Raw genomic sequence first — 24,873 nt, 5'->3', positions numbered from 1 at the left:
AGGCAGGGGAGGCTGCACAGAGAGCTCGGGGCTGTAAGAAGGAAAGGGAAACTCCTTCACACCTCGCGGGTCAAGGGAAAGGTGGTTCAGCAGCCTGAGGAGTGCCCGTGCTAGCAGGGATGGAGAGCTGCTGCCACCTGACGTGCTCCACGGTGAGCACGGGCTGGGGTCTTGGTCCTGCTCCCCTCAAGCAGACTGGGCTCGACTGAAATCAGGGCGAAGAGCTCTGGTCTCCAAAGCATCAGCCCCAGTTCCAGGTTTGCCAGAGAACAGGAGAAAAGCAAACGGGAGTTTCAGTTAGAAAGAAGTTTCAATTAGAAGAAGTAAGGCTTTGAAGATGAAGGCTTTGAAGATGAAGGCTTTTCCAAAGGCTTCCTGCAGGCAGTGCACTGCACTCCCCTTTCCTCCTGGCTGAGGAGGGAGGGATCATAGCACAGTTCCCTGCAGGAATGGGGTCCAGCTGCACCAATGCCCTGCAGGTGTGCTGGATTTCAGGGTTGAACATTGAGCATTAGAAGGGATCCATGCAGGTTGGCTGCCCTGACTTGCGACACCAAGATGAACTGCTGCATTTGTAAGCAGGAGGGAGCCATATTCTTCTCCAAACCGCACAGGGACAGGCAGGAGGCTACTAACAAGCTGCAGCAATGGGAACTGTGACTGGATACAGGAGGAATTGCTGCTCCAGGGGAACGGCTCAGCACAGCGATGAGGGCGCAGAGAGGGAGTGGAGGCTCTACCCTGAAGGTTTATCAAAGCCTCGCTGTCCAAAGCCTTGGGCAACCCAATACAGGTCTGAGACTGGCCTTCACGGAGCCATGAGAGAGACCTGGAGAGATCCCGTGCAGTCTGTTCTGCAGGATTTCCAGATGGCTTTCAAACGTGAATGTGAGCGGCGGGCAGAAAGTTCACGTCTGTCCTTTCTGTAACAGTCGTGGCTGCTGGGCTGGGATTGCTGCTCACAGACACAGTTCGAATTCCTACGTAACTCTTGATCTGGAGCACGTATACCTCTGTGATCAGTGGAGATTTCTGCAGTTCTGGAAAAATAAAAAGCAAAGCTGAAGAAATACGGAATAAATCTACTGATTCTATTGAAAAAAGAGAGAAAAAACCCCTCAATTCTGGGATTTCTGACGTGCCCCAGTGATGCAGACCCCTGACAGGCCAAAAACCCTATTGGAGAAGTTGCTGAAATGTAACAGCATTGAAATAGCCACCAGTTACCAGGGGAGTAACCCCTGGGTGAGCCTGGAGGTGCTGGGGCTCTCTGTGCTGTCTGAGGAACAGAGACCAGCCACAGATGCCCTTGGTTGCACCTCAGGGTCAGAAAGAGGGCTGGGAGACGTGAGTTCCTGCATCCCAAATCCTTAGGGCTATAATTGCAGGACACAATCCTTGAGCGGCTCCAAGCTGAGTTAAAAAAGCCAGGATGAGTTACCTGCAAGCCACACAGACCAGCACACAGAGAATACACAAAAAAGATGGAGGAATATAATGACAGAGTCTTGAGAAGACTGCCATACTCAACAGAAACGAGGATGAAGATGTCTCAGTCTGTTCCCACCTGTTATGAACTCTCGGGTGCTTTTTCAATCACAGTGCCACAAGGCTCTTCAGAGTGACTAGGAATACTTGCCGCTCTGGCAATTACGACAGCCTGAGGTGCACAAGCGGCTGCGTAAATCAAACTCAACTGCTTGCCATCAGTTGAGGCAGAAGGGAAAATACAGGAGTTTGTGGTTTCTTTGCCTCCAACGTGAGTTGTGTGCCTGTTAGAAGCTTATTTTGAGGATGGGCAGTTAGGGAGTTGTGGTCTGAAGGTACGAAGCCTGCTTGTTCAGCCTGGAGAATAGAAGGCTCAGGGGTGACCTTAGAGCAGCTTCTGGGGCTTAAAGGGGCTACAAGAAACCTGGAGAGGAGCTTTTTACATGGGCATAGTGACAGGACAAGGGGGAAAATGGCTTTAACCTGACAGAAGGCAGATTTAGACTAGACATTAGGAAGAAGTTGTGAGTATCTCACCACTGTGAGGGTGGTGAGGCCCTGGCACAGGCTGCCCAGAGAAGCTGTGGCTGCCCCATCCCTGGCAGTGTTCAAGGCCAGGCTGGAGGGGGCTTGGAGCAACCTGGTCTAGTGGAAGGTGTCCCTGTCTGTGGCAGGGGGCTGGAACTGGATGAGCTTTAAGGTCCCTTCTGACCCAAACCATTCTGGGATTCTATGATTCTTACAGCAAGGAAGGATCTTATTCTTTCATGAACACTGCCTGTTTCCTTGTGCACAGGCACAGTGTCTCAAGGGAGACTTGGAATCGTGGCATTTAAGTGCCCCCTAACCTCATGACAGACGCCGGCTGTGTTTTTTTACCATTCCCACAGAAAGTCATGCAGTCTGTTTAATGAATATAAATGTTCAATGTTCAATGAATATAATACAGTTTTTTTCTCAGCTACTGAACCCTGTATTCATATATTTCCAGACACAGGCATACACTTACAAATCAAAAATGTAAGAACATATATTCTTAAACCCCACAAAACCGTATATCCTTGATGCACCTCGTGAAGAAAAAAATGGGTCAGGAGGGAGCTGCTGCAAACAGGCAGACAGGAAGGCTGTTCGGACAAGCCCCAGAGTGGTCCTTCCTCTTGTGCTGTAAAGGACAGGAAAGGAAAGCTCCGCCAGACCCTTCACTGAACACCTGAGGGTTGTTTAGGTTTTTGATCAGCTACTCTCAAAGTCCAAGTAACTCCAATAAAGGCTAAAAATAAGGGGCAAATCTCTCCCTCTGCAGAAACAAAGGTTGCACAGACCACAGTGCAACTCTTTAAATCAGCTCAAATGAAACCCTAGAAAATGAGCATCAACCTCCGTGTTCCATGGTTTCTGTGGGTTGCTGTTGACGGCAGGTAGAAAACCAAGATGATGTATGTGTGCTTTGAAGAGGAACCAACCAACCCAGATGACCTGGCCAACATTTCCCTTTTAAGTACAACGGAGACTAACCTCTATGTGGGACAACCACCTGGATGCAAAAAGGTTGTTCCGTGTTAAAGAGCTGATTTCAGGGCTTGTTGCTTTGTAGTCTAATAAATGGCAAAGGATGAGCTTGGTATGGTACCTACCCAGACTGTTCTTCCAAAACTCACACACACACAGCTCCATAGAGAACAGATAAGCAGGGGCAGCCACCTCCAGTGGTGAGAATACCAGGCCTTCGGGTACCTTTCTGCTGGTGTCAGGTCCCCTCCTCTCATGTTTTAGCAAGAACAAACTCCAAGAACAAACCTTCTTCTACTGACCTGTCATTTCTTTGTGGCTCCTTCACACAAGCAGGCCGCTCTTTTCTCACCTTTCCTTATTTTTAAGAGAAACTTTGGACCACAAAGCTGTAGTCTGACCCTCATCTCAGGGGTGAATCCATCAAATGCAAGCAATGGGCAGCACTTCAGGCCAATGGGGCACTCTCCAAAGCAGAATTTGTCTCAGTTACTGGCAGTTTGCAGTCACTGTTGCCAATTATTAGGGATTGGGATCAGTTTTAGTGATTTACACTCTGATTTGTTTGTTTTCTGATTTGTTCATTTTCTAGACTGCAACAATTCCACACAGTCCAAAAGGATGCACCTTCTTTCCCTCTTCTTCTAAAGCAACAAACTCAATGTTTGCTAAGTCCATCTTTTACATTTGTCATAAGGAATGCTTAAATTTCTGCTGTAACAGCACCTTTTCCAAGTCTTCTGTGTTTCTGTGGCAATGTGCTGCTGTTGTTTTTAGTAAAAATGAGTTGTGTGGCTGAAGTAGGCCATGATGACTGCAGCCATTAATACCTTCTTTAAAGCTGCGAATGCCCGCTTCCATCTCACGGCTCTGGAAGCTGTTCCTTCTCCCAGCACAACTTCCTGCCCTGTGAAGCTGAGAACGTTTCATACTTGGAGCAGAATCGAACACGAAAAATCTGGAAATCTGCTTAGAGTTTGCAAAATTGGTCCACTCTATACGGCCTCTGCTTCTGGTTGCTGGAAACATCTCCACCAACCGTGTTTCACAAGCTTTGCTCGTTTTCTTGCAGAGTGCAGCTCTTTGGTTTCATTCCCAAATGGTCACTTATAGCTTTGCCATCTATCACCTGTACAGGTAGCAGCAATTCCTCCCCAGGTGTTTTAGCTGCACCAGGAACAGACAGGACACCAGCTGAAGAGACAGACTGCAACATCCATTTATATACGGTAACCTCCTCATCTTTGTTTCCAAAACAGTAGATACGATACAAGCCTCAGAAGCATTACGTTAAATCACAGTCTTTATTCTGCTTAGACACACAGTCCTGTCTTGCCTCTTTGAGATCCATTTCCACCTGCCAATTCCTAAGCTCGTTTTCATCATCCAACACTGAACAGTAATTTATATTTCTTTTGTCTGTATTTCCTACAGCTACAAACGGGAATAACTACAAGAGGGATTTGTTTTACTCGTAAGGTACTTCAACACCAGCTGATGAAAAAGTGCACGAGAAGTAGATATTGTTATGCCCCATAATCTAGGTCAAGTACCTATTCAACATCCAAGTATCATTCCAACATCCCCAAAATAACATCCTCCAAATAATCTACAACATGTAAGAATTCCATGATCCACCTGTCTTCTGAGAGGGAAACACAGCTCAGGTGCAGGAACCCAGGTGGAATTTAAGTTTTCCTAATACAAATGCTATAAAATGTCCAGATTTTCCCTTTATAATACAATCCTTAGATGCGGTGACACTCCTCTGACAGAGTGGCTTCAGCTCACAGGACTCTCACTGAAAGATGTGGTACTGAATAGAAGTGATTTCAGTAAAACCCAGAAAAACAATGTCATGATATAGCTCAAAGCCAGGGTCCCCGACCTCCAAACCTCCTGCACAGGAGGTTTGCTATGAGCTAGAGGAGTATATTTCTTTTCCAAATTATTCAGATGGGAGATAACTCTCTCTGTGGCTGCTAAGAATTACCAGCATTTCTCTAAAGCTAGCCAGGTAAGGTTGAGAACCTGAAACCACACCATTAAAACTGAGTGAAGCAATAGGTTGTAATTGTAGACGACAAGGAGAGAAGCGAAGCTCTCAATATAGCCCCATGAAAGAAGTCAGCAAACAAGCAGTGCTTTCCCACTAATTCAGGCTCCCTCCTGTAGAGGTACTAACTAGGACACTTAAGAAATTAAACCCCACAAAAACACTCTGTAAGCAGCACCCTGTTCACTTTTCAGCTGGATGACGGAGTGAACTTTCTGCATCTGACCAAAAGTATAGGCAGAGTAAAAACTTAAACACTCACGTATAGGTAACAACAGCAACTGTTTCACTGACCTTTACATTGTAAAGAAAACCTCACTCTTTCCTTTACAGCTTTAAATAATAATTTCCAGCTGAATAGTACAGGCCACTTTGGGAGCTAGGTAGGGTGCAGGGTATCCGCATGGATGTGATTTTTTAGTCATGCGCGTTAGCCAAACTCTCTTTGGCATGCAGCAGTGCCATAAAGTACCGGAGTGACTGGTCTCCCACAATGTTCTACTCATTACTTGTGCCTCTACTTTTATTGAGTGAATTGTCTGACTCACAATATACTGCAGTAGCTCTACCTAAACCCCCCCCCCCCCAAAACACTAAAACCAACAAGCCCACCCCAACCTGTTTGTTAGAAATATTCCACAGCCAAATGAGAGTCTTACCCCGTTTCACAAGAGGATTCCCAACCCAAACCTCTGATTGTAACTACACCTCCAAATTCTCACATGGAAGTCAGCAGAGCCACGAAATGTTTGCCGTATCTTCGTATATTCCACATCTGTAACTGTCCCTGGATGACCTGTACTCTTTCTGCTTTTCCACACAACTTTTAACCACTAAAAGGAAATTCAGACCAATGATGATTTATTCATCCTCAACCATCCTGTCCCAAAGGTCTGATACTTGAACTTAATTTTCTACATTTCCAGACAGAGGTCTGCTTCTTCCAGTCATTCCGATAAGCCAGGGACTAGGTCAGACAAAGCAATTTTGTGTCCCTCTATCAAGTACCAAGTATTTCTACCATGTACAGGACAACCACTGCATTAAAGATGGCAGAGGTAATTCCTGATGTAGTAACACTGTTATTAGGCATGATGATTCAGAAAGTTTATATCTGAGCCCCAAAATGTTCTCCCTGTAAATGTCACAGTTCGAAGGTATTATCTTTCCTCACGTATGTTCTTATGTACGTTACAGTTTATACTGCACATGGAACAGCCAGAATCCAAAGCTGTCATTTAGTTGCCCATATCTTGACAAACTGTTTTAAAAAACGCATGTCCCACCAAAAATGTTTTTTTTAGCTTGGCACTGCCTGGACTGCACGAACTAGATGCACAACATTCCTTGGCAGATGCTTTGCCGTGAACCCCTTAACATTCTTTTATTTCAATACCATTATGGACCATCAGTTTGCTTTGGTCTAAGACTGATTCGAAAGGTTTAAGAACATCCCAACCCCAGGTAAAACCCCACTCATACCTAGGTGATGCACAAGTTAGGGACGATGGCCACCACTTTCTGCAGTGACAGCTGAGGCTGCTTTCCCCTGTGCTGCACAATCTTACTCACTGTAAACTCCACAGTAGTCTATGCCTTGGCTTTCCAAGGGTAGATTTCACATGCAGTTAAAATCCATGATCAGTGTTATCAATCAGCAGCTCCTGGAATCAAGATATGCTTGCTGTACACATCCCAAGGCCTCCGTCGGTTCCTGTGGGAGGAGTTCCCTCATCCTTGTCTCCAGTCGAACACTGATGAGCTCATAAGACATCCTTTGCAAGTTGAATCCATTGCATATCCATTATGGAAAAACATGGGTTTTTTTCTTTGACCTTGTTCAGCAGTGTTGGCTCACTCAGGTTGGTTGTACAGCTTCCTTTTAAAACGGCAACCATGCACTTCGGAAACACCATTAAACCATCACACACATTCCCCAGCAAACCAGTGCAACTCTTCTTACTCTCAGAGATCCTGATGGGAGACAGACACTGTGGAGAAACACTTGAAAAATAAGCTCCTTTATCCGAAGTCTCATTAGTCCATTCCTCATCCAAACAGGTAATTCCCAAGTGGCTGGCAGGCCACACGTTTTCTTCTTTACACAATACCAATGTTTTAATGTTCTGCCGCAGGTAATTTCCGCTCCACAAACTAAATTAGCCAAGATTTCCAAACCTTTCAAGTTTGAGGTATCCATAGTATCAAGCTGTTAATTGCTTTTGCAGGATGGAGCTGGCAAACATTTTGTACAAGGGCTTTCAGAATCCACTCAGGCACTTTGCATCTTCTGAGCCAAAAGAAATTTTCCTTTCCAACTGGATTTTATGACTGTTCTGGATCGTTTCCAGGTTCTCCTAAGAAGCCATTACACATTGTCTAGATTCCTCCTCCCTTGGTTTCAGAGAACCATGGTTTCTGTGAAGACTCAACCAACAAAGATGACCAACGCACAACACCCCTCTTCTACTGCGGCACACCCCTTACCTCTGACAACAGCGCTGATGAGGGGCTAAGCAGCAGCTGATTTGAACCTTTAAGCACGCCCCACTGAGAAATACTTCTCATGGAGCCAAGTGTGGTGTTTCACAGACCACCACAACAGAACAATTGCCATGAACACCCACAAGGCTCTTCCAAGACTCCCTCCCAGGTACCCAAAACCCTTCCTCAACCGCGTGACACCACCCTGAAGAGCCAAAAGGAACAAACTGAGCAGTGTCACCACACGTCCTCTGCTGTGGTAGCACCACAATGCGGATTCTTCACCAACATAAATCAGTGTGATTACAGTGAACTCTTTCTTGTTTTTTTTCCAGAACAGGTAGAATAGAACAGACACTAGCAAAAAAAAAAAAAAGAACCAGTTTTTATTCAGTTGAAAAGAAGTCATTTACTCAATCACATGAACTATGCTAAAAATGAGTTTTTTCTGACTACACCAGCAGTTAAATATTTTCAGCACCAATTCAGGACACATTAGTGACATTTATCACAACAGGTCTATTTCTTAATGTAGAAGGACATACTAACTGAAGTAGCTGCTACTGGGAAAGCGGTATGCAGAAGACTGCCCTTTCTTTCCAAATACGTATCAGTGAGAGTAGCAACTTCCAGAAATAAATAAATGCCAAATTATCTCCCAAATCTTTAACTTGATCTTTAAAAATAGAGTTAAAATAGATATCTTAATATGAGCTATCATAGATTTTATTTTTTATGTGCTGAATACTCCATAATGCGAGCAGTTGAGCAAGCATCCAGTACATAACTTTTTAAAATAGTTCTTCCCTCCCCACAATATTGACCCCATTCTTTTATCCAAGTCATGCTGGTTAGATCCCTATCTCTAGTGACTTCCCAGTAAACACCACGCTGTTTGATATCGCTAGGATACTGCTACCATCCTACGAGCGAAAGAAGTCAGTAACTTGGTGCAATACCACCAACTTCACACGAACAAAATTCATCCAGTCATTGGCTCTTTATCTCTGAACATCAAACAATTCCTAAGCTTTAGTTTTTAAAAGCTTTTGTGGTCTTCCTCTTGCTAGGCCAGTTCAGAAGGTTGTCACTGAAGGCAGAACCGATGAAGGCAAAGAAACCAAAAAGCAGCAGATAGTACTGTCTCTCTGTCCTTTGAAACAAATCAAGTTCGCACAAAATAAAAGGAGACAAGGTTAAAATGAAGTTTATTCATTTTTTTGGTTTTTTTAAGCTTTTTTTATATAAAACTGTTTGTGAAACAGCTATTTTATTCCCATGGCAGAGTGACCCCTGAAAGATGCACTAACCCCTTTCTTAAGGCCTTAACAAGAACCAAAAAATCAAGATTTTGTTGTAGTTCCTTACAAATCCAAATGTTTTAAAATTACATAATTTACAAAAAAAAAACCCAACCAACACCAAACCAAAACCACCCCAAATACCCACACCATGGAGGCTGTTGCACTGACATTCCCTCTTCCTTCCCCAGGAAAAGCAAAATGTAAACTAATAAAAGGGCCAAGTGGATTTTCTGATTGGTTTGAAGATACATTGACTCCAAGAATATTCAGACTTCCTTTCCAGCTCCCCATCTGGCAGGTAAACTGTATCTTCCTTTCACCTGCCTTCAAGACTGAAGGCAGCGCCTTGCAATGATTTGGGAGTGCATGTTGCTGCCACAAAGGGCAGATACCCCTTCCAACCGTGTGGTACAGGTGCTCCCACACAAACAAGGTGTCCGGGATCTAGCCAGCAGCAGCTATCTCTTACTTCATGAGTCTCACGACCCAAGAGTGTTCAGATGTTTTAATGGTGTTTCTCAAAAACGATAACCTCCCTACCCTGCATATACAAGTACTGACACCCCATTACCTGCAACCATCCAAGCCTTCTTCCCAAACCCTACAATTTATCGTGCTCTTATCTGCCTTTTAAAATTGAACTTCCTTGGATGTTGTGAGAAAGCAAGCAAGAGGAAGGGAGACAAGTCCTACCTGCAGTATTCCCAGTTCTGCTCTTCTTTCCCACAAAACGTTAGGCTCCATAAGCCTTCCTTTGATTTTGGATTTAATATTTACTTTAGCTACAGTTTTCTTTTTTAATTTATATGGGGTTTTGGTAATTTTAATCAAAAGCATCAAAAGGGATATAGCGCACCTTTCATTTAAAACAAAGTCTTTCAAGACTAAAAAATAGATCTTTATATATATATATATATATTTATCCCTCCCTCTTTAATTCCCCCCACCTGTTTCCTTTTTCCCCCTCCCCTTCCCACTGTCACTATGGAGATTGTGTCCATGGAAACAGCTGGTTCAGACTCCTTGGTCAGATTCTGTGATGTCCTCAGTCTTGAGTGTGATGTAAGAATTTATGAAGGAAGTGCTGGCATTGGCAGGCACGTCGAGAGGGGGCATGGCTGCACAGTGGGAGAGATTCCATTCAGTCACGAATGTCCACCGCTTTTTATCTCAACAGCCTAACCTGAAAAACAAAGTGAAACAGTAATACTGGAATGGGTCCTTCCCTCTGGTTGCCAACACCCCCCTCCCCGGCTTTGGATAAACTCACTCAGCAGCCTACCACTGCAGTAACACCGAGAGCTCTTTAATTTTGTGGGCTGAAAACGGGTGTAAGCACCACCGTGTGCAGTTCGCAAAAGCAAATCCACGTGACAAAAAACAAAAGATAACAATTAGTTTAGCAACCAGCAGAAAACTAAGGAAGCCCAGTTTTGGAGGAGACCCAGGACAATCTGTGCCATTACAATGGCATAGCACTCTTATGGAACAGCTACCTTCGGCAGTCAGAAAGGAGCTCGGTCACCTCATTCATGTTTCCTCCTCATCTTGACTATGAAAACTGGAAGCAGAGGAGCCACACATGTCCAAATGCAATGACAGCTTCTGGGACGCCACTCCTTAGGGACTGGACCCAACTGTTTTAATGCAGATCTCCAAGCTACCATCTGACACTAGTTTTCAGTGAACATGCAGCAGATACTGAAATCAGTATCAAAATTATGTTAAGTCCAGCTGCAGACACTGAATCTGGGAAATGCCTGGATTTCACAAGCTAAAGGCAAAGCTGCAGTTAAACTAATTGGAGGGCTGGTAACATTGTTGGGTTTTTGTTATTTTAATGTTGGGGGGTTTGCTCTAATTGCCAGATTACAGTGGTGTGGGCAGCTCAGGGAACGACTAAGCTTGTGATGTCTTTTTCAAGACAAATGTGGGAGCATCCAAGTGTTTAGCATGCTCATTCTCCTGGCCAGAAATTCTGAGAGGTGAGAAAATGAACTTCAGGAGGTTGCTAATTTGGTGGAGGCTCAGTTCAAAAGAGAAACTGCAGACCAAGCTAAAATTTCATTTCTGTAAGATACGGTTCTTCCTCGTAAATCTGCACAGCCGAGAGAGCAAAGCCTGAAACAATACATTCCTTTCTTCCCTTCTCCCACAGCACAAGTCAGCCCAGAAGCAATTTGTTTATTTTGTAAGGTTACTTACTTTGATATAACTTAGATAAATCCCTCCTCACCAGCTACTGAGCTTGGGAAAAGGAAAAAAGCTCTCAACATAAGTGACGCATATGGAAAGCAGTTAACAGCATTAGAGGTGTGCCTGGGAACAAAGTAACACCCATGTTCATTCATAGCTGGCTCCCGGAACCCTAACTAAGTGTGATACAGAAGTCAATGCCGTTCTGATAATCAGCACACCGATTAGATTATATCCCAGCAAGCCTACCTCTTGGCTGCAAGTATCTCCTCATACAGGGGTGCCAGGCTAAGAGCGAAGAGTCAGGCAAGTAAGTATGAGAGGAGTAAGCCATAGAGCTACAGCTAAAGAGGAAAGGAGGGAGGCTCCTAGAGAGTTCAGGCAGCTGACCTTTGTGGTATTCATTACTGTGCAACTGTGAGCCCTCACTGAAGGAGTGTCAAGGCCGTGTTGCTGTCTCTGGCTCCGGTACAACTGCAGCTTGCCCATGCCTGGAATCGGTCCAGAGCATTAGGCACTGGCTCAGGGAGGAAACAGGCTCAACACACAGAGAGAGTCCTTCCCCGTTCCTGGACAAGATCCAGAGCACCAGACTCACTCACACAGTCACTCCTCAGATCTGGATCTGATCCAAATGTTCTAGAGGCAACTGGCTCAGGGAGAGAGAAGCAACAGAGACAGAATACACTGACTTGCCTGGATGTTATCCAACATGCAGGATTTTTCTTAACTTTCTGGGCCTAGGCATGAACCAGGAATAAACCAACCCAATAACTTAACAGCTGAGTGCCCATTCTGTCTTACACTAAGGCCAGCAGAAAGGCAGCTCCTGCACTACCAGGACTGCTATAGGATTCCCCTAAACTTCTTACCGCAGCAATGCAACAATTTATTTAGTTCTTTAACAAGTGGATCTTTTAGATTTACATGGTTTTTATTTTGGGATGCAAGGCCAGGTCGGAGAAATTATATTTTAAGGCACATTCAGCATCAAAAAGGGGAGCCTAAATAAGATCCTCAGATAAAAACCAATTGAAGCAAAAATGAATTCGGAAAGAAGTGATGCCTCAGGGAGAATTCTAGAGCACACAGTGAATATGGTGCAGAGATTCCACAGTCTGCAAGGTCTCAAGCCAGTACGTTCCTATGATACATTAAAAAAGAGTTAGCACTGGAAAATAATGCAGGAAACAAAGCCGTGTAAAGGTCTCTGGGACACAGTAATGTTCACCAGTGCCTCAAAGAAATGGCCCCAAAAATCATCACTGAGAAAACTTCTCTAGCGTTAAACAGCTGTAACAGACACCTTGTCTGTGAGACTATCATCCTGTTGTACCATTAGGAATTACATTGCCTTTTACACTTCAAGGAAAAGGCAAAAGCTTAAAAGAATCCCAATGACCTTTACCATGGAAGGAAAAAGTTACTCAAATAATGAACACGAAGCACTGTGTGCATGGTAACTGTTCTAACAACACTCTAAAGCCAAGGAAGGCTGCTGCTAAAAATGAAAAATCACAGAACACAGCAGAGCTAAACCAAGTCAGCTGTCAGTCTACAAAGTGTTCATATGACATACTGTCTTCTGCTACTGCACTAAAAAACCCCAGAATTCTCTGATTAATCTCTCATCCTTCACAGAAAACACCATTAAAAGCACTACACTATTACTTAACTTGGGAAACAGGTAAGGTCTTAAGGTAAGGGAGGTGCCTGGGAAGCAAGGGAATGGCAGTGAGGGTAAGGAACTGCTATAATCAGCTCAGAGAACAGACATGAAAGAGCACCTTCACCTGCATGACTGCAAGGAAGAGAGAGAAGCAACTAGCTTGAGTAAGAAATGCAACTGAGCAGTGAAATGAAGGCAAGAGACCTTCTTGGGCTGCAGTTTATGGGAAAGGGTGCCAGCAAGAGTTAATCTGAAACCAGACACTTACCTCATCTAGACCTCCCCATTGCCATCAAACGGCAATGCATTTGGTGGAAATTAAATAAGAAATTCCAACCTCATCCCATTCCCTGGGTGCTAACTCCCACCTCTGTGCTGCTCCCTCCTTGTGCCAGGATATTTGCTCAGCCACACAGTGAACCAGATTAGGAAAATAACCCAGCTCAGTTGCTGACATGACTAAATGCAGTTTGAGACAAACTGAATTCCCCACCATACGGTTCGTACATGGCTGTATGAACGCTGTGACAAAGGAGAAGGCAGGAAAGAAGGGCAGCGGGGGAGCTGCGGTGTGAGAGCAAAACCGCCGCCTTCCACAGCGGTGCTGACCTAGGGCACACACGGCCCACACTGGATCCGCAACAAAGGAGGGTGAAGGACCAGAGTAAACGTTACAAACTTAGGAAACTGGGGCCAATTGTGGATATAGTTCCACCCATGTCTGTTTGCAAAACAGAGGAAAATGATAGTCCAAAAGGAATGTAATGTGCTCCTGACAAGATTAATGTACTTATCCCCATATTTACATTTCCAGAAGACAGGGGATTGGAGATTACAATAATATTGAACTCATCAGTATTCTTACATGCAAAATTTAAGATACTTTGGTGAATTTATTTATATGAAAGCTTAATCTTACTATTAACTACTCTGAGACTTACGGTAAAAACCCCTTCAGATCCTTATGGACATGATCATGGCAATATGAAAAGAGATTTCTGCCACTGGTTTAGCTGAGAGAGTAATCAGGCAGTTGTAACAGCTAACAAGATTTGCCTTTCACTTCTAAACAGAAGGAATTACTGTGCAAACACACAAAAGTGCACTCACTAGCCTGAACAGAATGGTAACAGGAAAAAACCCAACCAAACAAAAAAACAGTTATTGCAAGTTTTCTGAACGTACACAAAACCACCTTGATTTCTTACAGATATGGGGAAGGTATTGGAGGTAAGGAGCCACAGAAGAAGGCAGGTGGAAACTGGAAACTCTCCCCAACTCACCTGTGCTTGCTTTTATTTCCATTCCCAGGAGTACACTTCCCCCCTCACCCCCGCTCCGACTGCTCTGTGCTGAGGCTGCCTTTCACCATCTTGTTCTGCAAGGAGGGAAGAGAGCAAGGAAGGAGGGGCTGACGAACCAGCAAGCCAAAAGGAGGAGGAAAAAGAAAATGAGGGAGAAAAGGAAGGCAGGGGGAGGGAAAGTGAACATATAGAGAGTGAGAGAGAGAAAGAGAAGTCAGTATTGGAGCCAGACAGATTTTTCAGACAGAATTTTCCCTGTGACAAAAGCAGACAATTCTGAAAAAGTAAAGAGTTTGGGATAAGAAAGCTTGGTTAATTTTAAGAAACACAGAATTTAACACAAAAAGGTAGAACAAGCTGAGAAACATCACTTAAAATTGCCCCACAGATGGTTTAAAACAATCTAAGACTGCAGTGCCCCCAAAAGGTGAGGTACCCCATCCCCTTTATATCCTACTCAGTGCCTTGGCTTCCTTATCAGTTGTGTTGCACCAGCACTTGATGCAGTGCAGACACACAGCTAGTTGGATTTGTGAGAGGAAGCTAACCCTTCAAAAGATGATTGGTTTTCAGACAGCGTTTTCCCTGTGATAAAAGCTGCTATTTTGCAAAAGTAGCACATGCAGGACATGGATGGTTGAAGCATCAATGCTGACAGAAGGAAATGGGAAAGCTCACTGGGGAGTACAGGGAAAGGCAGGACCAGTCCCTCTGGACTTAGCTTGCTTATGCCTGAAGCGTCAAGCGCAGTTAATGAGGCAAGAAGCACCTTTGCTCTCCAGGAGCCACTTATTATGATGAGGTGTATTTACTGATGTGAGGCATGGACTGAAAAAGGGTAAGAGGCACTATACCGGGGGACTTACTTATCATATTGTATTTATGAAGTTAGTTCTTCCACCCATTAACTACAGAAGAATGAGGTATCAGACAGCTGCTGATTAGCTACTAATGTTTAACTGGCATTACCTAAAAGCATGGGTTTAAATGGTCTAGTCTTTCTTCCTCTCAATTGCTTATATCATGCAAAAAACCAATGCAATTTCTTCTCCAGTCATTCTAGAGCAATAGCTTTCAACCCTCCTGTTACTGCCTTGCAACTGGCTGGAACTCCTCTTTCCAGCCACTACGATGGCAGGAGCAGGGTGACCCTACAATCTGCCCTGCAGAAGGAACTGGAACAAACCAGCAATGATCAGTGAACTGCAGGACAAGGGCAGAGTCACAGCCAAGGCAAAGAAAACTCTGCTTGACTTCAAATAAAGGAGTCATGTCTTTACTGAGCAAAAGCCAACAAACTTCAGTGTCAAAGAAAGGCTGCTGGTGTTGAATTCCATTGCGACGCAACACAGAAAATGATCTGCAGTGGGACAGTTTTGAATGAAGTTCAAAATTTTATTGCCTCATGAAGTACTTTTATCAATTTAATTGGCAGTTTTCCCCCTCCCGCTCCCAAGATTACTTTGGAAATCGATGTGCCTGCTCAGTATCTTCTTCGGGAGGCTGGAGTCTGTCGTTTCCTTCCAAGGTTCAAGCACCATAGCTGTAAGGACATATACAGCAGCACTGACCCAAGCTAGCTATGAAAAGCTTAACACTACGTTTCCCTGCAATACTTCAGGCAATAGGCAGCAAAAATAAAACAGCCTTCAAAGACATAACCTTCCTATTTTCTTTAGTCAAGTATCCAAATTTGCACCCTTAGGTAGTTGCATTCCACAGTAAGTAAGGGGAGCTCACGCTTCCCACTTTTCCTTGGCAAGATCTGCAGGTTCATGTAGCATTAATGCATCAATTTAAACCTGCTGCACATTTTTAACATTATTCCTCAATTGTAAAAGGAAATAAATTATGCTGTACATGATGAAAAGTAGGCCAGCTCTGGATAACAGCCTGAATGCCCCCAGAATCTTCCAGCACATTTAAATAAGTGGGTATAAATACATCATATTGTGGTAGAACATTCAGAAAGGAACATGAGACTAATTCTTATATGTTCACAAAAGACAGATTAAAGATAATCTGTGAAGACAAAAGACCACCAGATGTCAGTCTAATTCTAGGCAGAGAAGAGATCTGCAGAAAAGACCTAACTGGAGACTAATCCCTGCTAGAAAGAAACACCATTCTTCCCTATTATCACTTACTTTCCAGCATAAGCCCTCCACACTCTTGCACAACTCCTGTTGTAAGCAACTGGTCACAAAACCAGCCATTTTCTCCATACTCTGAGCATTTAAAACTGATGGAGAGTTTTAAGCTATCCACAGCCTCCCAGAGATATATCCTCCCTTATGGGCTGGGAGGCATATTCCCAGCACTGTATCACATTGCTTATATATGCAAGAGAGTATGTACTGTCTGCCTTGTCTCCTCTTTCCATATGGACAGAGTAACAGCAGTCCAGCTCTTAGCACCATTGTGTTGGCAGGCTCCAGGAACACTCAGTAAAGCATGGCTAAGCCCTAAGCAGAAGCAGCATGTTGAAAACGAGGATGGGTCTTCTGAAGAGTCAAAGATCTACAGAACAACTGAACAGATATATTGAAGGCTGAGTGGTAAGTCTAGCTACTACCAACAGACTAGAATGAGGTGCTTCAGGTTCATCACTATACTGGTTCATGATGCAGTCTACGTGTTTCTAGAAGCCGGTTAGAACTTTTCCATGAACCATTTTAATTCCTCCTTCCATCCGTAAATCCAAGGAGAAAAACCACCAGTTTCAATGTAGCACTCAAAGAGAAACAGTGAGCAATGTACTGATTCTGTCACAGAAGACAGGAAATGAAGCCAGGTTTTCTAAAGAGTCATTAATGATCTAAAGAACAACTGAACAGGTAAGGCAAAAACTTATCTTCTTAAACTCTCTGTATTCTTCTCAAGTTGATATTTGCCCCCAGAATATACTACCAGCACACATCACAGAAGAACTGATCTAACAGCATCTGTGACTACAGATGTATCCAGGTATAAAATTACTAATCCAAGTTTAGACACCAGAAGAGGGCAGTAAAAAAAACAGACCTAATACAGGAGAGGATTCTTACCTTGTGCTTGGGGCACCTCACTGAGAAATTCTCTTCGTTTAGTAAACAATCTAAAGGAGGAGAAGAAAGCAATTTATTAGTTTTTTAATAAAACGCAACTTGAATAATACATCACATGTTAATCTTGCCTCACAGGTATGTATTTTTCATTCCAAGATCTCTTGAAGGAATACTGTCTTATTAGCAGGTTCAACCCTTCCACCCCCGAAGTTTTAGCAAATAAAATTAACTAAACACCCCAAGTGACAATGTTGCATGGATTACCAAGACAAGTTCAAGCACCTCCAGTCTCCCTGATACTCTGTATGGAGTAAGAATCACAACAGCAAGTCTACAAATCCCGTATCCCAACCTTTTTCAGCTATTCCAGCTTTCCTTGCTACAGCACAAAATGGATGCATTTATCCAATCCGAACAGATAATCCCTGCTCTATACTCCACAGGCAAACTGTTGCCTTTCATGCTTATCCCACAGCCCTGCCAACATCAAGGGGAGAAGGGGTGTATGTTTCTAAGTATGGGCGTTTACGGCAGTTTATTTGCAATCCCAAATCCTGGTAATCAGTTTCCACTTTGATACTATGTCTAGTAGTCAGGTCACTCATGCTGCTCTTGGATCTGCTCCCATGACTTGTATATATGAAGTTTCTATGATCTAAGTAGTAGTTTAATTAATGATTTAAACCTATTAGGGACAGCAGGGTGCCTACATAGAATTGCGTATTTAGGAACAAATTAAGCAATACTATCACTTGAAGAGCGTTTCTTTAGTGGCACTGCCATTGTAAAGTGCTGCTTCTTCCTCACAGACTATGCTTCTAACGGATGTCAAGTAGGTGGCTCCTGAAATCTCAGTGCTGTGCCCACACCAGGAGCACCACAGGCCAGTTCTCTGCCTTCCATTTGCGTCTTCAGACACCCTGTATTCAGCCTCACAGCCAAGCGAAAAACCAGCACTCTCCTGAGAGAACCTGGCTCCCTCCCCTGGACACCCTGAATGCCTCTCAACCAACTCGAAGTTCTGACACTGTTCTTTCCAACTGCCCCATGTACCAAAAGCAAGCTGGCCAAACACTATCAGTGCATCAGTAGGACGGAGCACTATCACCACCTCAGTGCAACCAACACCACTGAGAATTCAGCAAGGCGGCTGTGACCTCCCACCTCCTCCAACCTACCCAAATAGTTAGCAAGTGAAGAAGCACAATGGTAAATAAAGTGTGCTAATTTAAAAAGCTCTTAAGTATGCAGCATAACCAGTGCTACCTGCTGTTTCAATCTGCCGGAAGAGTTTAACAGACAGCAGGAGACTACAACTAAAGCTTGAGGGAAAAGCTTTCTAGACACCCAAGCTTGGCAGAGCATCTCTCTGCTATGAAACGCTTATGTTTCAACATGAATGCCTCTGGCCTGAATCAAAGGGAAACAGCATGCACTGGGCTAAGATACTTGAGAGACTTTAGCAAAGGGGAGTAAAACCCTTAATCCCGTCACAGATAACAATTTCAAATGTAGTATTAGCAAATAACAGGGAACAAATAAAATGTTGCCTCATTATAAGGGCAGGAATTGTACATTTAGACTGCAGCATGAATTATCACTGCATAATACAGCAATCATCGAAAATATACAGAGCAATCATCAAAAACACACAGTATGTTAGAACAGGATGGAGTTTTCTTCTTTCTTGGAAACCCATCATTGGTAATGAATGCACTTCTCTAGCTAGTACATCAGAAAGGAAGATTGCACCATGATCAGGAAGAACTGTCAGAAACCTCATACCTCATGCTTGATCTGCATATGGAGCTCTATTTCTTACTGAGGTTGTCATTTTTGTTGCAGATACAAATACTAGATCCAATTAATAGCGATCTTTTTGTTTCTGTTAAGGGACAACTATGAAAAATCTCGTCAGCTCACTGTAGAAAATCAGCTGAATACCAATAAGGCAAAAATTGTTCATCATTACAAAGCTGGCCTGCATTTCAGTTAGCGGTTCCAAGTACTTTATATCACAGATTACAATTCATCATGAAGTCACAAGACACACAGCTATGATCAGCTCATTGTGGCAGAAAGGGAGAAAGAACCGAGACTTGTCCTTGTTTGTACAGATTTTTCTCCATAAAGTAGTCAGGGAAGAGCTAAAACATTTCTAATGAAGCAATTATTCTTCTGTAAGCTTTACACTTTGTCTCACCCTCTGTGTTCTGCCTGTTACTCATCTTTAACAATACTTGGGAAAACGCAGGATTTCTGTTCTCTGAAAATTCATTCTATTTTTCTGCTAGTCTTTTCCTAATTTACAGTCAAAAATCTTTTGTATGTGAAACTGCCTACGATCCACGTTGTGGAGACAAGTGTGCTGCAGCAATCAGGATCTGGCTCCAGGTGGGGAGGAACAAGCAGAGGGAGAGGATATCAAATTTCAGAAAACAAAGATCCTGTTTCCATGGAGACATCCCTAGGACTAAGTTATCTTGAGACATCAGAGGCTCTTCATAAATTTGGACAGAGGAAGCCAAACACAGACAATGTTAACCACAGTCATTTCCATATAAAGATTACTTAAGTGGCACTACTGATCTTGATTTTTATGCAAATGGGTAAGAGGAGTTCAGCTCCCTTGCACCCTATATTGCCAAAGACTACTTTCTATGAAAGGAGATTAAAAGGAAGGCTGAATTAGGCTATATAAAAACATCCATATGTACAAACTGGCAGCTTATGAAGCCACGTGCCTTGCATAGCAGGCAATTAGCAACAGCGGTGCAAAACCTGGCTCCCCACCAGGGTGCGACTGGAAACCAAGCATCGGCACAGAAGCCGGAGCTCAGGGCACATCGCAGGGCCAGCCTTCAGCACTGCAAGTAACTGAAGCCCTTTCCAGGTATTTCACCCTCCAGACCTTTATGGAAAATGTAGTGCCTTTCCAACAAGGCACAGTAACTGACAGGGTTTAACTCACACCAATGCAGAGGTAAAAAGACGCAACTACCTAGCAGCACAATATACATACTTCATCCCAGCTGAGGCACGGTCACTTCCAGAGATGTTACAGTCAAACACCAAGTGTTTATGACTTGATGTACCCTAAAAAACACTCCAGCAAGTGTTTTCTGATTTTTTTTTTAAAGATACAAGACCAGACATACATATTCCAAAAGCCCAAAAGCCCTTGTAAATGTCAACACAGGCTTGAGGACTCAGAAGGGATCTGTTTCAGGACCTCAATAAAGCATGGTGGCAACACTCGTCAAAGCAGGATCGCCAACTTCAAATGAAACTACCACAGAACCCAGAGAACTTGAGAAATACTTGTATCTGATCCACTATAGAAAGACAGCCGCACTGCATAACCAGTAACAGGGGTTTATAGGTAGACAGCAGGCTAAGGAAAAGGAAAAGAATGCTGATGTGCTTTTCAAGAAAGCCTACATCTTTTGCTTGGCCACAGCCAAAACCCAAGTCCTATTCCATATAGCTTATTTCTTTCATACAGATTTATTGGAAGAATGGCTATAGATTAAAACAGCTTGAGTACACCCGCAGATACACCCAACTGCAAACAAGGTCTTTTACTGTTGCACCCTCAGGCTGAAACTTTGAATGCTGAGAATCTACTTCAAGCTGGGTTCTTTCATTTGTTTTGGTTGAAAACTTCAGCTGAAGCAGCCTAACAATTTTCCTGAGACTCTTTCTTGGGAAAAAAGTTATTCTGCCCCTATTAAACACCTCTAGAAAGTTCTAGCATGTCCTGCTTTTCAGTAGGACCTCAATTCTCAGGCATGTCCTTGCCAGCTTACCACAAAATCAGTAAATCTAACTCTTTGAAAGGAGCAATTGGGACTTTAATCTACACACCTTCAGGTGAGGCTTCTTGAGCTTTTAGTAGTTAGAACCTTCAAAATTCCTTCAAATATACTTTTGTTTGGGGGTGAGCAGGTCTTTCCTGTAAAGGAACCTCTGGCCTCAGACTTAGGCACCTGACTCAAAAGCACTGCAGCTGTTGGGGGACATTGCTAAGGCTAAGATAGGCAGAAGAAGTGAGTAAGGCAGTCTGGAACTGGAAAAAGAGTAGAGGCTAGCAGGACCAGTGTTAGTAGAAGTTAGGAGCAGGGAATTAAGTATGAGTGTGCCAGGAGGATTCAGCCAGAAGACTGGAGCCTAGTGGGATAAGGCACAGAATGGTGAAACAGAGATCAACGGCAATATATGAAAACAAACAGGGTGTATCAGGGTTAAGTGTGACAAACGGCTAAGTTAGGAGAACCAAACAGGAATAAGAAGCCCAGAGAGGAAAAAACCTCGAGAGCTAGAAGCAAGAAAGGAGAGGAGTAGGTGATGCAAGAGCAGAGAGGAGGACACCAGAATGACAGCTGGGCAAAGGAAAAGTTATAATGGGGTAGGGAGAATTGTGTCTTACAAAAGAGACTGCAATAAGGAATTTGAGAAGAGGAACCTGAGACCAAGTAGATAAAGAGCTTGTGGCTGCTATAAAGAGCCAGAGCGGAGAAAGTATCAGACACATCCAGACTGAAGAAGAAGAAACAAAAAAGAAGATGTAAAAAGAAACGAAGTTTTTGTTCTCACTAAAACTTACTCTTCCTGGAGCGAAACCAGAGATTTACCAGTTTTACCAACTCTTCTCCTATTATTTAAGTATGTTTGCGAATCTCATAGTCCAAATATCCCATCTCCATGCAGCTCTTGCAATTTATTACTGCCGTATTACTCAAAGGAGGAAAACTAGCTTGGAATGGTGCACTCTGACAGATGGCCACATGACAACATGATGTCTCATAACAAAATTACAAGAAAATGAAGTAAGCACAGCCTTGGAACTTGAACACAAAAAGCTACTCTAAAAAAAACAACCAAACCTCGAAGGCTGCAAAGTCAAGACAAATGGAAGGAAAAGCCAAATTAACGTAGCCCTCTTCTATATATTATAGGTAGACGTATTATATTACATTTAATACGATGCAATTAGTATGATTATGTACTATTTCTCGCAGAGGACACCGCCTCTTCAGCGCATGACAGAACTGCTCTTGGGAATCAGTCATGATTGTTCAGTATATTTGTCATCTGGAGGATCCTACTGCATTTGCTGAAGTGGAGTACAGTTAATGAGGAAGGTATATCTGAAGAAAAAGTACAATATCTTAATTTTGATACCTGTATTTATAACACAGAAAATGCAACATACTGTATCTAGTAACAAGAATTCATATTAAGCACTGCAAACTATCGGGAACATTCCCTACCATTTTTTTCACGGTATTATAAAGGACAGGTCACAAACCAGAAATAAATTACTAAACACAGTATGAATGCAAATCTGACAATTCTGTCTCTCAAATGTATGAACAAAAAGGTTGTTGATGTTCATAAAACTCTTAGACATGACAGAGATGAGCGTCACAGAAAATTTCACAGTTCTACTTTCAGAACTGAGATGGACTCATACACAGCAAGTAAAATACAGAATCAGTGAGGACAACGTATGTTCATGAATGAGTACTCTTCCATCCTACAGGCTGAGGTAGGGCCTTACGGAAAAAGAGGTCAGTCTTTGGTTAGGTAATTACTGTTTTATAAGGTACATTCGTAAGAGACCAAAATCACACTTAACGGACACCCTTATTTGTGGCATTTTTTGAGTGTGTGATTTTTGCAACCCAAATAATATATAACACCTTATTGCATGTAAAATCAAGCATTCTCTATCTATGTGGTACTAGTAGCATTCCACTGCAATACTAATTTAATTAAAAACATTTCTATTAGAATAAAATAAAGTGCTCCAATAGGGTGGGATTTCACAGTGAGAGGCGCGATGCAGTCATTCAGAAATGAGCATACCTACTTCACATACTGTAAACACTTGGAAAACAGCATAAAACAGCTGGTGAAACAAGTGGGCTGCTGTGGAACTGGGATAACAAACAGGACGCTTACAACTATTTGCCAGTCTAGAGTTATAATCTTCAATCTTTACTGCTTGCTATCATACTACGTACTATATGATGGAAGTGAGTTACAGAGGACTGGAACAGTGGGACATTATTCATTCTAAGCTGGCTTTTTTTTTTTAACCCAAGAATAAAGTTTATCTCCATTGAACCACTTTCACTACTGTACACAAAACGACAGCTCACAACTCCAGGCTAGGGAGAACACCATCCAAACCATTAGCTTGTTCAATGATGAAAACTGGACCTACTCAAGAGACTGGCTGAAATGCTTCTAAGGAGGGAGAAGGGAGAAGGGAGATTGCGCTGCAAGTGGTACTGATGATTCTACAAACCCTTTGCACTTGAAATCATAACTATGACTATCCACAGGACTGTAAACCTGAAAGAGCAGACACCTTTTCTGGTCACTTGCACCCTTTTAACAAAGGGTTTCTAACTTTTGCAAGAAAAGAGTGGTTAAGTTCTCATATTCTAGCCAAATATGAGTCACTGTAGCTACATTCCCCCAAACCAGGCTTCTTCCTGCACTTTCAGGTAGACTCTTTTTCATTACAAGTTCCATCTTGTCCCAATGCGTTATTTATCTGATGCCATTTCTCACCACTTATATTACTGTATCTTCATGGTAGGTGAAAAACTGAGAGGGAATAAAATTTTGAAGTACCTGAGAATTATTTTGTGTCGTGTGGTTTTGAAAAAACATGAAATACAGTTGGCATGCCATTTTTTCTTACCTGTATCGATGGCACATGGGTAATGGTATCGGAAGGAGCAGCCTTTGATGTAGCAGCCTAAGGTGGCTCCCGATTCCTGGCAATGGGAACATTTCTGAAAGGGAAACCAAGAAATGACAATGAAGACTGCAACCAACTTTCCAAGTATCTTTCCAGGTATTTTCTTGGGAATTTTAGTTAACCCCATCCCAGCAAAAATTTCTCAAGTATCCCAACATTAGAACTGTATCTTTCAACACCACATGATGAAAGGCCTTTTGAATAGGCAATAATATAAGCTCTTTCAAACAATAAACTTTTCAGGTGTACTAACCAGGCAAGAGATACCAAACCTTCAAACCAACCATTAAGAACTTGAAACACTTGTCAAATCTATTCCTCTGGCCCATGTTTCAGTACCTAACAATGACATCAGTGTTAAAATTGGAAAAGAGCTTTTTTGGAATCTACATCAGCTTTAAAATGAGAATTAGCATGACAAAGAATGATTTAGGAGACACCATTAGTGTAAAAGTAATTTGGTTACATCATTTTCATCATCACTAAGCAGCCCAAAGAGATCAAGGCTAAGTTGAACATTTTTTCAGAGGTGATTAAAAAAGGTTTATCTGGAACAGGAGAAGATGCCATCAAGGAGAAAATAGCTCCCCATCACAGAAATGGCACATCTCCAAAAGAAACGCCTGCAATAATACAAGGATGCTCATACATTTATTGTCAAAGGAGTTAAGACTCATCTGATGTCCATGTTCAATTTTCATTACTTAAATCCCATTCTCTCAACTGGTCAATGATGTATTTAACCATATTAACAGGGAAATGTGAATGCAGCAGAATGAAAGCCACTCACCCATTTACTTCATCCTGAATGACTTAAGGAATGACCTATGGAAGTTGGCCTATAGTGCATCTCATTTAGACAGCAATTTTATTTCTTGAAGGTATACAGTAAGTGATTTTCACTAACTAATCTAAGATTCTGATGAAAACTGATTTCTGACTGGTTGACATTTTTCTCTTCTAAAAAGCAAACAAGCCACATCTGGTAGAATGCACCAAAGGCTAAGAGATTGCAATTACTTAAAAATTAAAATG

At 42.8% G+C, this 24,873-nt stretch overlaps 1 protein-coding gene across 4 annotated transcripts in view; it reads right to left on the bottom strand.

Annotated features, from left to right (window-relative positions):
- Positions 1–8,731: 8,731 nt before the first annotated feature.
- The window catches only part of TCF20 (transcription factor 20), a 61,979-nt gene continuing 45,837 nt past the window's right edge, over positions 8,732–24,873 (bottom strand). The window contains exons 3-6 of one of the 4 annotated variants that reach the window (XM_080613373.1): positions 23,779–23,872; positions 17,061–17,110; positions 13,993–14,120; positions 8,732–10,027 (exon numbers count right to left, since the gene is read on the bottom strand). In XM_080613373.1, the coding sequence (XP_080469499.1) occupies positions 14,037–14,120; positions 17,061–17,110; positions 23,779–23,872 (228 nt within the window). In that variant the 3' untranslated portion in view covers positions 8,732–10,027; positions 13,993–14,036. Of the gene's footprint in view, positions 10,028–13,992; positions 14,121–14,300; positions 15,557–17,060; positions 17,111–23,778; positions 23,873–24,873 lie in introns of those variants that run through there. The other 3 variants (XM_080613375.1, XM_080613376.1, XM_080613374.1) reach the window with 3 other exon arrangements.

The sequence above is a fragment of the Psittacula echo genome (assembly GCF_963264785.1).
Source record: "Psittacula echo genome assembly, chromosome: 1".
NCBI lineage: Eukaryota > Metazoa > Chordata > Aves > Psittaciformes > Psittacidae > Psittacula > Psittacula echo.
Note: the sequence above shows the minus strand (reverse complement) of the source record. Positions and strands in the feature narration are given on the sequence as shown.